This window comes from Nansenia antarctica, assembly GCF_963989245.1.
Source record: "Nansenia antarctica genome assembly, chromosome: 16".
Taxonomy (NCBI): domain Eukaryota; kingdom Metazoa; phylum Chordata; class Actinopteri; order Argentiniformes; family Microstomatidae; genus Nansenia; species Nansenia antarctica.
Window position 1 is genome coordinate 12,801,266 of NC_137686.1, and position 12,641 is coordinate 12,813,906.

General features: G+C 47.0%; 1 protein-coding gene across 1 annotated transcript in view; it reads left to right on the top strand.

Moving 5' to 3' along the window:
- nmnat2 (nicotinamide nucleotide adenylyltransferase 2) overlaps nucleotides 1-10,870 on the top strand; it is a gene marked incomplete at both ends in the record, with an annotated part of 11,104 nt that extends 234 nt beyond the window's left edge. The window contains 11 exon segments of the mRNA XM_080546337.1: nucleotides 4,158-4,202; nucleotides 4,205-4,245; nucleotides 4,463-4,530; nucleotides 5,967-6,045; nucleotides 7,601-7,727; nucleotides 8,396-8,476; nucleotides 8,830-8,874; nucleotides 9,114-9,190; nucleotides 9,929-10,030; nucleotides 10,303-10,370; nucleotides 10,768-10,870. Of these exon segments, the coding sequence (XP_080402463.1) occupies nucleotides 4,158-4,202; nucleotides 4,205-4,245; nucleotides 4,463-4,530; nucleotides 5,967-6,045; nucleotides 7,601-7,727; nucleotides 8,396-8,476; nucleotides 8,830-8,874; nucleotides 9,114-9,190; nucleotides 9,929-10,030; nucleotides 10,303-10,370; nucleotides 10,768-10,870 (836 nt within the window).
- Between the last annotated feature and the right edge of the window lie 1,771 nt (nucleotides 10,871-12,641).

The window sequence follows — 12,641 nt, forward strand, 5'->3', positions numbered from 1 at the left end:
GGGTGTTTTGGCATGGCGTAATGGTTTATTGTCGCTGTCCACAAGGGGAGTGCTGAAATGGGCGACGGCTGTGATCAGTGACGGACATACAGTATGATTATGTCAGAATTTTGTGAATGGTATGATTATTAATAATAATTATAATAACCTTTATTTGTATTGCAGTTTTCCTGCAAACGTTGCAGCTCAAAGTGCTTTAACAAAATAACAAAATAATATAAGAATTACTATAAGATTTAAACAAGTAAACAGATACACAATTGTTGAAAGATTCTTGTCATTTCACGTGGGGTCTTGAAATACCTGTCTGCTTTTGAAACACCTGTATACGTCTATGTATACATCTACTAACTAGATGCTCTACATTACAAATGTCGATAGGCTTATAACGATTCCATCTATTTAGATAGGGTTCCCATATGGGCACACAATAGAATTTCTGTGTACGTAGGTGTGTGCTGCCAGCTAACCCCACGAAAAAAACAGCAAATCGATCATTTTGGATCTGCAGTAATTTACGATTGTTGATTGTTCTGGACTCAAACAATCCATTGGGCTTGTTCAGGTATCGGGTAGCCTAGGTGGTACTGCGTCACTCACAATGAATGAGAGACCATATCTAACACCAGGATGCAATCTTTTTCCTTTTATGGCAACAGCTCATGTCAGATAATCAATCCCACTTACCAATCCACCAGAAACACACTAGACCGGCAAACCCCACATATTTTCACGAATTATGTATTATTATTTCTACAAAAGTTTAGCCTATAGTCTACATATTTGTCATACTCTGTGACTAACGCTCTTGAATGACCAAAGGAAGCTCTCGCAACTGATGGATAACTGCAGTTACATTTGACCAAACCTTTTCAAATGTTTTGAATGGACATCTTATATATATATATATATATATATATATATATTTTAAACATCTTAGGAGAAGACAGACTCCTTCATGAGAATGATGCAGGCCTAGAACCTTCCTGATTCCACACTCAAATGAGTCACTTGTGCAATGTGTCACCATGATATGGGAGATCACATGTCAGCAGTCAGACACATAAAATGTATAACGACAGAAAGAAACAATCAGAGAGGAAATAAGAGTGTTGATGAATAGATGTTTTGTGGATGTTAAACCAGGTACTGTACCATGATTACCTTATGGGAGTGAGATACAGACATTCTCATCTCTACAGAGTGAGTGAAATGCAGCAGTGAAGGAACCTGGAATATTCTGAGGCGAACAGAGGGGAAAGCATCCATGTTTCTGTGACCTATTTTCACAACCACCTATCTCTCTCCCTCTCTCTCTCTCTCTCTCTCTCTCTCCCCTCTCTCTCTCTCTCCCTCTCCCTCTCCCTCTCTCTCTCTCTCCCTCTCTCTCTGTCTCTCTCTCTATATCTATCTCTCTCCGTCTTTCTCTCTCTCTCTCTCACCCATCTCTCTCTCTCTCCCCATCTCTCTCTCAATATCTCTCCCCATCTCTCTCTCTCCCCATCTCTCTCTCTCTCTTCCTCTCTCTCCCTATCTCTCTCTCTCCCCATCTCTCGCTCTCTCCCCCTCTCTCGCTCTCATCTCTCTCTCTCTCTCTCTCTCTCTCTCTCTCTCTCTCTCTCTCTCTCTCTCTCTATCGCCCCATCTCTCTCTCTATCTATTTCTCTCTCTCTCAATATCTTTCTCTCTCTCTCCCCATCTCTCCCCCCCCCCCCATCTAAATTTAAAGTACACAAACGGCTGATTCTGAGCAATGGAAAGCCATTTTGACTCAGAGAAAAAGCTGAAATTAAACAACAGAAAGTCAAGCAGAAAGATGCATTTCCAACCGACGGTCGACGTCAAAACGTGGCTGTCGATGTCAAAGCGCGGTCTCATTTCGAACGATTCCTCCAGTCATTGTACCCATTGTTGTGCCCATGTTATCCGCAGCGGTTTGTCGAGGGCGCAGGCTTTTGTTCTCACCGAGCACAAGTCGATATCTACCTGAGTCTCTAATCTCTTATCAATAACCATCTGATCAATATTCGTCTATGACAACCGAATCGATATCCGTCTCTGTTTGCGTCGGCTCTGATCCATTTACACATGTTGAACATCAAACACTTGAGCTGGTGACTCACAGCAGCACACCATTTTATGCAGTAGGCGTACTTCTATTATTAGTGTTTTGAAGATAGACCATAGAAATAACTTAGTTGGTGTGTGTGTTGTGTCTCTAATGCTTCATTAGCAGGCCGGCTTCTCATGACTTAACTGGAGTGGTGCCAGTTTCTCTTTCTGTTCTCTTCAGGCAGCCAGGGAAGGCTAACTAACACCTACACACACACACACACACACACACACACACACACACACACACAGACACACAAAGGCATACATACACACACACACACACACACACACAGGCAAAGGCAACACACACACACACACACACACACACACACACACACAGACACACACACAAAGGCACACACACACACACACACACACACACAAGCCACAATTGTAACAGAGTGAATAGATCAAAGCCTCAAAGCCTGAGAACAAAACGTCCTCATCAATCAACTTCACACTGAACCAAATAGGCTTTTATTGTCAACTTAATCTGTGGGCTGAATTGTAATGGTGCCGCCCATGGCATTCTCTGATCTCCCGGGAGACAAACTGTAGGAGTGACTAGTCTTGATGAATGGGTATTTTACACTTATGAAAACACAGTAATAGAGAGTTTATTCAAAGCTGGGATCCATCAGGGGAGGCTGGTGGAGGGAGGAGGAGGAGGGGAGGCTAGTGGAGGGAGGAGGAGGAGGAGGGGAGGCTGGTGGAGGAGGAGGAGGAGGGGAGGCTGGTGGAGGAGGAGTAGAGGAGGCTGGTGGAGGAGGAGTAGAGGAGGCTAGTGGAGGGAGGAGGAGGAGGGGAGGCTGGTGGAAGGAGGAGGAGGAGGGGAGGCTGGTGGAAGGAGGAGGAGTAGAGGAGGCTGGTGGAGGGAGGAGGAGGAGGAGGGGAGGCTGGTGGAGGGAGGAGGAGGAGTAGAGGAGGCTGGTGGAGGAGGAGGAGGAGGAGGGGAGGCTGGTGGAGGGAGGAGGAGTAGAGGAGGCTGGTGGAGGGAGGAGGAGTAGAGGAGGCTGGTGGAGGGAGGAGGAGTAGAGGAGGCTGGTGGAGGGAGGAGGAGGAGGGGAGGCTGGTGGAGGAGGAGGAGTAGAGGAGGCTGGTGGAGGAGGAGGAGGAGGAGGGGAGGCTGGTGGAGGAGGAGGAGTAGGGGAGGCTGGTGGAGGGAGGAGGAGGAGTAGAGGAGGCTGGTGGAGGAGGAGGAGGAGGGGAGGCTGGTGGAGGAGGAGGAGGAGGGGAGGCTGGTGGAGGTGGAGGAGGAGGGGAGGCTGGTGGAGGAGGAGGAGGAGGGGAGGCTGGTGGAGGTGGAGGAGTAGAGGAGGCTGGTGGAGGAGGAGGACCAGGGGAGGCTGGTGGAGGTAGGTGGAGCAGGGGAATCTAGCAGGGGAAGCTGGTGGAGGTAGAAATCGGAGGACTGACTCATTGTAATGAATGGAATGGAATGAGGAATGGTATCGAACACACATATATTACAATGAGCTAACATGCATTACGATTTCTACCTCCACCAGCCTCCCCTGTTAGATTCCTCTGCTCCTGACAGACAACAGATATGTTTTCTAGCCCTGACAAGTCATCACTGCTGGCTGTGTTTGTGTACGACTGAACATAAGGATCAGGGGAGGTTGGTGGACACCATTCCACATTCCGTTCCATGCATTACAATGAGCCCGTCCTCCGATTTCTACCTCCACCAGCCTCCACTGGAATCCAGTGACCCAATTCCTCAAGGCCTCCCCAAGGCCTCAAATACATGTTGGTGATGGCAGTCTCAACACAGATGACTTGGGGGCGCCTAGTGTGGTAGCACACTAATGCACATACCGCACAATCACAAGGTCCCTGGTTCGATTCTGTCCATCGACCTATCCTGCATGTCATCCCTCCTCTCTCTCATCCGTCCTTCTGTCAATCTCTACTGTCTCTATCCCAATAAAGCAGAAACGCCCTAAATACATGAACAAAAACCAAACAACCACAGTTTACTTCTGAATGTTCTCCATACAGGACGTTGACAAGAACTGTACGTCTTTTTGTTTCGACAGAAAAAGCCAGAGAATACCTGCACAAAACCGGGAAGTTCATTGTGATTGGGGAATCATCTCGCCTGTGCATGACTCCTACGGCAAACCGGTAAGAACGTCCTCCACATGGTCTCCACATGGTCATCACATGGTCTTCACATGGTCTCCACATGGTCATCACATGGTCTCCACATGGAGATCATTATAGAGATCCTTATAGAGATCCTTATAGAGATCCTTATAGAGGTCCTTATAGAGGTCCAGTTGTCCTCCTGAGCCCAGTGTGTGTGTCCACAGTGTTCTGAGCCCAGTGTGTGTGTCCACAGGGTCTGGTCCCCAGCAGGCATCGCCTCACCATGTGTCAGATGGCGGTCCAGTCATCAGACTGGATCAGGTGAGTGAGAACAGTGATCAGAGTGATAATATTACCATCAAATCACAACATAATATAGCATATACAGTACTCTATGTATCATAATACAGTACCAGTCAATTGAACGGGGAAGTGTGTCCAAACCTTTGACTGGTACTGTATGTATCATAATATAGTGTATATACCATTTAGCAGATGCGTTTATCCAAAGCGACTGACAGTACAGTGAGGGGAGGATAGTTGTTGTATGGGTAGTATCTGCAGGACGGCGGTCCCAGCATGACATCAGTTTAGTTAGAGCAACACAAGCTGGAACAGCAGAAGGGTGAGGGAGGAATTCTGGGTAGAGTGTCGTTGTGCAGGACGATATCACTAAGATCAGCTGTCATCTGACGGCACCAGAGAGTGCCATCGTCTAGACTAGATCAGGGCTGCCTTCGTTAATTCACTCTGAGAGTGCCCGAGGCACACACTGGGTTCGACATCATAAAGGGACCAAGTCATTTGATTGGACAAGAGGCATTCAGTGAGTGCCGATCCGATTTCCAGAGCGAATTGACGAACGCAGCCCTAGGTATCTGGATCAACCGGGCGTCTGCGGTACAGAGCGACTCGCTGCACTCCTCCTGGTCTCCATAGAAACCCTGCTTCCCTCCCTCACGTGAGCTCCCAGGGTGAGCGGTCCATATCCGAGCCGACTTCTGATTGGTTCTCACCAGAGGCATCGTTGGGATCCTGAAACATTGGGGGCTTAGCCCCGCCCACGTTTTGTCGACTGGGGGAGGGGGCTGGGTTGATGGCTTGTGGGATGGGGGGGACTTGCGGGATGGGGGGGGTCTTGCAGGATGGGGGGGTCTTGCAGAATGGGGGGGCTTGCGCTTGCAGGATGGGGGGGCTTGCGTTTTTTATTTTAAACAAACATAATGTACCTCATGGTGCGTTCGATTCAACAAGATACAAGATAAACGGTCCAGGGGGTCAAGGGGGTCCAGGGGTACACCAACCACAGTAGGGCACAGGGCCTTAACATTATCGACTCAACTTACCGACAATGTCAGAAGGCCTCCTTAGACTCAGGTATATCATCAAGACATGATCCAGCCCAGGGACATGCAGATGCATACATATCTCTGTTTAACATTGAGAAGGGTAAATCAGATGTATGCTAATCTACCGTAATCTGCATAATCTAATCTGTATAAATAGCATTTTACTGTACATTAACATGTTTCATCCTCCGGTGGAGTGGACCCCTGTGTACGCGTGCCTGTGTTTGTGTGTGTTTGTGTGTGTGTGTGTGTGCGCATGCTTGTGTGTGTGTGTGTGTGTGCGCATGCTTGTGTGTGTGTGTGCGCATGCTTGTGTGTGTGTGTGTGTGTGTGTGCGCATGCTTGTGTGTGTGTGTGTGTGTGTGTGTGAGTGTGTGTATTAACGTGTCCCATCCTCTGGTGGAGCAGAGTGGATCCTTGGGAGTGTTTCCAGGATACGTGGCAGACAACGTGTAGCGTTCTGGAACATCATCGTGACCTCATGAAGGTATGACGCACAGTTGTTTGTGTGTGTGTGTGTAAGTGTGTGTGTGGTTTTTTGTGTGTATGTGTGTGTGTTTGGACCTGTACGCATGCCTGTGTGTGTGTGTGTGTGTGTGTGTGTGTGTGTGTGTGTGTGCGTGCCTGTGTGTGTGTATATGTGCATGCACGCGTGTGTGTGTGTGTGTCTCCAAAGCCTCCAAGCAATTCGAACTGTTTTTAGATCACAGCACAAACCCGTCATCAAAAGAATACCTATACCTATGCCATTAGCGGCTGTTTCCACGGCAACAGAGGTATTCCACAGTACCTCCTCGGGAAACAACACGACAGCATTATCGAACTGTTGTTGTTTCCTGCGATTACTATTATTATGTCCTCCCATCCTTCCTTCCATAACTAGTGTATCTATCTATCTATCTATCTGTCTATCTATCTATCTATCTATCTATCTGTCTATCTATCTATCTGTCTATCTGTCTATCTATCTATCTGTCTATCTGTCTATCTATCTATCTATCTATCTATCTATCTGTCTATCTGTCTATCTATCTATCTATCTATCTATCTATCTATCTGTCTATCTATCTATCTATCTATCTATCTATCTGTCTATCTATATATCTATCTATCTATCTATCTATCTATATATCTATCTATCTATCTATCTGTCTATCTATCTATCTATCTATCTATCTATCTATCTATCTATCTGTCTATCTGTCTATCTATCTATCTGTCTATCTGTCTATCTATCTATCTATCTATCTATCTGTCTATCTGTCTATCTATCTATCTATCTATCTATCTATCTATCTATCTATCTGTCTATCTATCTATCTATCTATCTATCTATCTGTCTATCTATCTATCTGTCTATCTGTCTATCTATCTATCTGTCTATCTGTCTATCTATCTATCTATCTATCTGTCTATCTGTCTATCTATCTATCTATCTGTCTATCTATCTATCTATCTATCTATCTATCTATCTGTCTATCTATATATCTATCTATCTATCTATCTATCTATCTATCTATATATCTGTCTATCTGTCTATCTGTCTGTCTATCTATCTATCTATCTATCTATCTATATATCTATCTATCTACCTGTCTATCTACCTACCTACCTGTCTGTCTGTCTGTCTGTCTGTCTGTCTGTCTGTCTATCTATCTATCTATCTGTCTATCTATCTGTCGGTCTATCTATCTATCTGTCTATCTATCTATCTATCTATCTATCTATCTATCTATCTATCTATCTATCTATCTATCTGTCTATCTATCTGTCTGTCTATCTATCTATCTATCTATCTATCTATCTATCTATCTACCTACCTATCTATCTATCTATCTATCTGTCTATCTATCTGTCTATCTATCTATCTATCTATCTATCTATCTATCTATCTATCTATCTATCTATCTATCTATCTATCTGTCTGTCTATCTGTCGGCCCTGCCTGCCTGCTGACCGACACGCTGGATGGATCAAAAGTAATTTCCCGGGCTGCGGGGGTCAGTAATAATAACAGTGTTGTTGTGTTCTGGCGTCCACAGAGAGTCACAGGGTGCATCCTCTCCAACGTCAACACGCCGTCCACCACCCCGGTGATCGGACAACCACAGAACCACCAGGCTCCGGCTGTCTACCACAACCTCAACACCAACAACAAGCCCACGGCCAGTGAGCTGGGGAATATAATACACATTATATACATTAATACTGTGTAATATAATACATATATATATTAATACTGTGTAATATAATACACATATATATATTATTACTGTGTAATATAATACATACACAGATACATTATAATACTGTGTAATTATTGTGTAATATAATACATATATACATATATTATAATACTGTGTAATATAGTACACATATATATTATAATACTGTGTAATATAATACATACACACATATAATATAATACTGTGTAATAGACGCTTTTATCCAAAGTGACTAACATTGCAGTGAGTTCGTACATTTTTCATATGGTCCCAGCGGGAATCGAACCCACGACCTAAGCGTTGTTAGCGCCACGCTCTGCCCTACTGAGCCACAGAGGAATGTAAACACAATCTAAATCCTGTTCCAGACGGTCTTCACATAAATCTCGCCGGTGTTAACGTATCTTGAGTCTCCGGTTGGTCCTACGCAAGAGAGAACGAGTGCCCCGATATCGATTGCCCCCCCGCCAGATCTCTCAGGATCCGTCATCTTAAGTGAATGTGCTGTCTTGGTGGATGGATGGGGATGTGCTGTCTGGTGGATGGATGGGGGACGTGTCTCTGTGTTTCTGTTGGAGGAGGTCTAACGTTTCCTCCTTCCTCTCTGTGCAGTCAAGCTGTGGGGGAAGGTGAGCGAGAGCTTGGGCAAAATCTGCTGTGTCCGCCCTCACATCGACCGCTTCACCTTCGTGGGTATGTGGCCTGACGTACCGCAAAGCTAAACCTCCACAAATAGCGCACTGTGCCGTAGAGGAGAGTTGGAGTAACAAGTGTTACTGTAGCTAACTTTAGAGAATTATGGTTGAGTGAAAGAGAGTTTCTTTTTTTTACATCAGTGGAGGCTAGTGGAGGTGGGAATCGGAGGAGGGGCTTATTGTATGATGCATGGAACGGGTTGAGGAGAGGGATCAAACACACCTGTTCCTCACTCCGTTCCATGCCTAATAATGAGCCTGTCCTTCGATTTCTGCCTCCGCCAGCCTCCCCAGCTTTACACTGGCGATGTGGCGCGCCATACTAACTGTCATCTTGACTTTATCCTACAGATGAAAATGCTAACCTTGGAACTGCGATGAGATATGACGAAATTGGTGAGTATAAACCCCTCTCTTTTTTTACTGGGTACTCATAACTCTCCATAAGATGAAGTGCCACATTGCATCCAATCATGTTCCTTTCTTTACCCAAACAGCCCATAATGAATGACACCTACATCAAAGTCACGTTATTTATTTTCTTACTGTCTTACCATACTTCCTCTGTGTGTGTGTGTGTGTGTGTGTGTGTGTGTGTGTGTGTGTGTGTGTGTGTGTGTGTGCGCGTCATCCAGAGCTACGCATCCTGCTGCTGTGTGGCAGTGACCTCCTGGAGTCCTTCTGCATCCCTGGCCTCTGGAAGAACAACGACGTAAGCTCTCTCACTCTCTCACTCTTCCTCCTCTTACTATTCCTCATATCACTCTCCCCTCTCTCTCTCTCTTCCCCCTCTCACTCTCCCTCTTCCCCCCCCCCACTCTTCCCCACTCCTCCTCTCACTCTCCCTCCTTCTCACTCCTCCTCTCACTCTCCCTCCTTCTCACTCCTCCTCTCACTCTTCCTCCTTCTCACTCCTCCTCTCACTCTCCCTCCTTCTCACTCTTCTTCTCACTCTTCCCTCTCACTCCCCCCCACTCTTCCTCCATCTCCTCACGTATGTAAACTGCTGTTGGGAGACCGCAGAAATGAATATGCATGGGGCGATATAAAAGACTAAATACCGTGAATGAAGTCCGCATCACAAGCATCACAGATGTCTGCTGAAGCATCCCCACCGTGTAGGCTGAACAGAGGCCTGTTGAATCAGAGGCAGACTGTCTGTGATCAGAACTGTTTCACACCACGGTCCTAACGTGGTGGTGTGTCCTGGGCTATAACGTGGTGGTGTGTCCTGGTGGTGTAACGTAAAATTAACAATGTTGTTATCAGCCGAGAAAATGAGTTTAATTCAAGATTTAAAGGGAACTGATGTTTATGGTTGTATTTCAGTCTTCCTTTATATGCCATCATTCTAAATTGAGGCGTGATTCCTCGGTATTTAGCATTATAAGCCCTGTTATAAGGTTATTTACGATCATTTCCGGTGTGTCCGGGCCTGTGTGTGCTGCAGATGGAGGTGATCGTGGGGGACTTCGGCATCGTGGTCGTACCCCGGGACGGGGCGGACACAGAGAGGATCATGAACCACTCCTCCGTGCTACGCAAGTTCAAGGTGGGCAAGATCCGCACACACACACACACACACACAGACACATGCACGCACACATGTACGCAAGCACGCACAGACACACACACAGAAGCATGCACGGACGCACGCACACATACAGACACACACATGCACGCACACACACACACACACTCACACACACGCACGCACGCACACACGCACACACGCATACACACAGAGCTTGACACAGCTTCTCACTCTACGTGTGTGTGTGTGTGTGTGTGTGTGTGTGTGTGTGTGTGTGTTCCTCTCCCCAGGATAACATCACCGTAGTTAAAGACGACATCAACCACCCCATGTCCATCGTCAGTTCAACCAAGAGCAGGTGGGTGTCCGTCAACAAGCTGTCCCCTGCACCTCTGTTGCCAGGCAACAATGCTCGAGGTGGTGGTCATGGTAACGGACAGGGTTAGTGAGGGGTCAGGGGTCATGGTAAAGGCCAGGGTTAGTGAGGGGTCAGTCCAGCATCTACAGTACAGTATATATATAGATGTCCTATATATCCTGTCCTGACTGAACCAAATAAAATGTAACCTTGACCTGTCTTCTGCCCCCCTGTGTGTGTGTGTGTGTGTGTGTGTGTGTGTGTGTGTGTGTGTGTGTGCCTGCCTGCATGCCTGTGTGTGTGTGTGTGTGTGTGTGTGTCTGTGTCTGTGTCTGTGCCTGTGCCTGTGCGTGTACGTGTCTGTGTTGCGTGTGCGTATGCGTGTGCGTGTGTGTAGATTGGCCCTGCAGCATGGGGACGGTCACGTGGTGGACTACCTGTCTCAGCCCGTCATTGACTACATCCTGCAGAGTCAACTGTACATCAACGCCTCAGGATAGAACTACACCCCCCCCCCCCCCTACACCACCATGACCCCCCCCCCCCCACCCCCACTCCACTACAACACCCCCTAATACCAAATACCTCCCTGTCCCCCCACCCCCAACCACCCTGCCCACCCTTTCCTCCACCCTGCCCACCCCTCCACACCCTGCCACCCCCCATCTGCTCCCCCCCCCTTCCTCCACCCTGCCCCCCCCCCCCACCCCACCCCACCACCACCCTTCCCTCCTGGCATGAAGAGTCGTTTCCCTTCCCTCCTGTCCTCCTCGCCTCTCTGTCTTCAGTGTGAAACCTATACTCCTCCTGCTCCCCCCCCCCCCCCGCCCTCCTCATTGCTTTCCCATCTAGAGGAGCGTTATAAATATCCGTCCGTCCGTCCTTCTCGCTGTCTCGCGGTGACCGATGGAGGACTCTGACCTGAGGATGTTCGTACAGCGCAGCAGGGTGCCGGAGGACTGTGTCTACACGTAGAGGAAGAAACACTGGTTCTCCCATGGGAGAACCAAACAGGAGGGAACCTGTCGAGAACCCTGTAGGAGAACCCCTGAAGGTGTTGGGTGTTCCTACAGGGACACAGGGCCAAAGAAGCCTTTATATCAAAGTACTTGTGGAGCAACTTCCACATGTGACGTGATGTGAGGTCACGGGGGAGGCCGGTGGAGGTAGAAATCGGAGGCCAGGGGCGCTAGTTGTAATGCATCATGGGATCATTCCATGCATGACAGTGAGCCCCGTCCTCCGATTTCTACCTCCAACAGCCTTCTCTTGGTAGGCTAGGCCAGGTGGGTTAGTTAGCCAGGGAGGACAGGGATGTTTTGATGGTATAAAAAGTGACGGTGTGTGTGTGTGAGAGAATTGTTAGCTATTGTTGGCCTTTGCTGTTTCATTTAAACTGTCGTTTCTTCTTAAAACTGCATGCTTAGGGGGGGTTGTTTTTGGCATGAGAGCTTACGTACTACCTGGATAATGACCTGTCGTGAATGTATTTGCAAAAAAGAAAAGCGAACATACAGTACCAGTCAAAGGTCTGGGGAAATGGATCCAAACTTTTGACCGGTACTGTATGTGACAGCTGCTGGTGAAAGGGGTAACAAGCCGGCAGCCGATTTAATGTTCTGACTCTTATTTCGAAAAATGTAAATCCATTTCAGCGTCGTTGAAAAGCAATGACACACTCGCTAGTCAACTAACACAGCTTGTTTTGTGAGCCTGCTAACAATGCAAAGGAGTGTTATAGTTAATTAGGTAGCAGTAGGGGATTACTCACCGAATCCATTCCATTGCAATATTTTGGCTTGACTAGCGAGTGCGTGTGTTGTGATTTTCAACGATGTTGAACTGTATCTCCGTGTTTCAAAATAAAAGTCTGAACATTTTGATTGATTGCCGACTTGTTCCCCCCTTTCACCGGCCGCTGTCATATATTATAGCGGGTATAAGTTCTACCTACTTCTCACTTCATTTTCTATTCACAATGAGGTGGAATCCCAACTCGAGATTCGAGCGCGGGCGTAATTAGAAAATCGCTGTGCACATTTCCCATTGAAATCAATCAAGATTGCAAGATTTTACGCAAAATGTCTGAGTTGCTGTACGGTAGGGCGCAGGGATCTCGAGGTTAGGATTCCACCCTATAAATCTATATAATATGTACAGAAAAGCCTGTATCGTTTGTCTCTTTGCGAAATTGCATTATCGATGCTTAAATGTTTCGTCTTCAAGTGGGCATTCATGCAGAACGGACAGTCGTTTGCACTTAAGAGAATG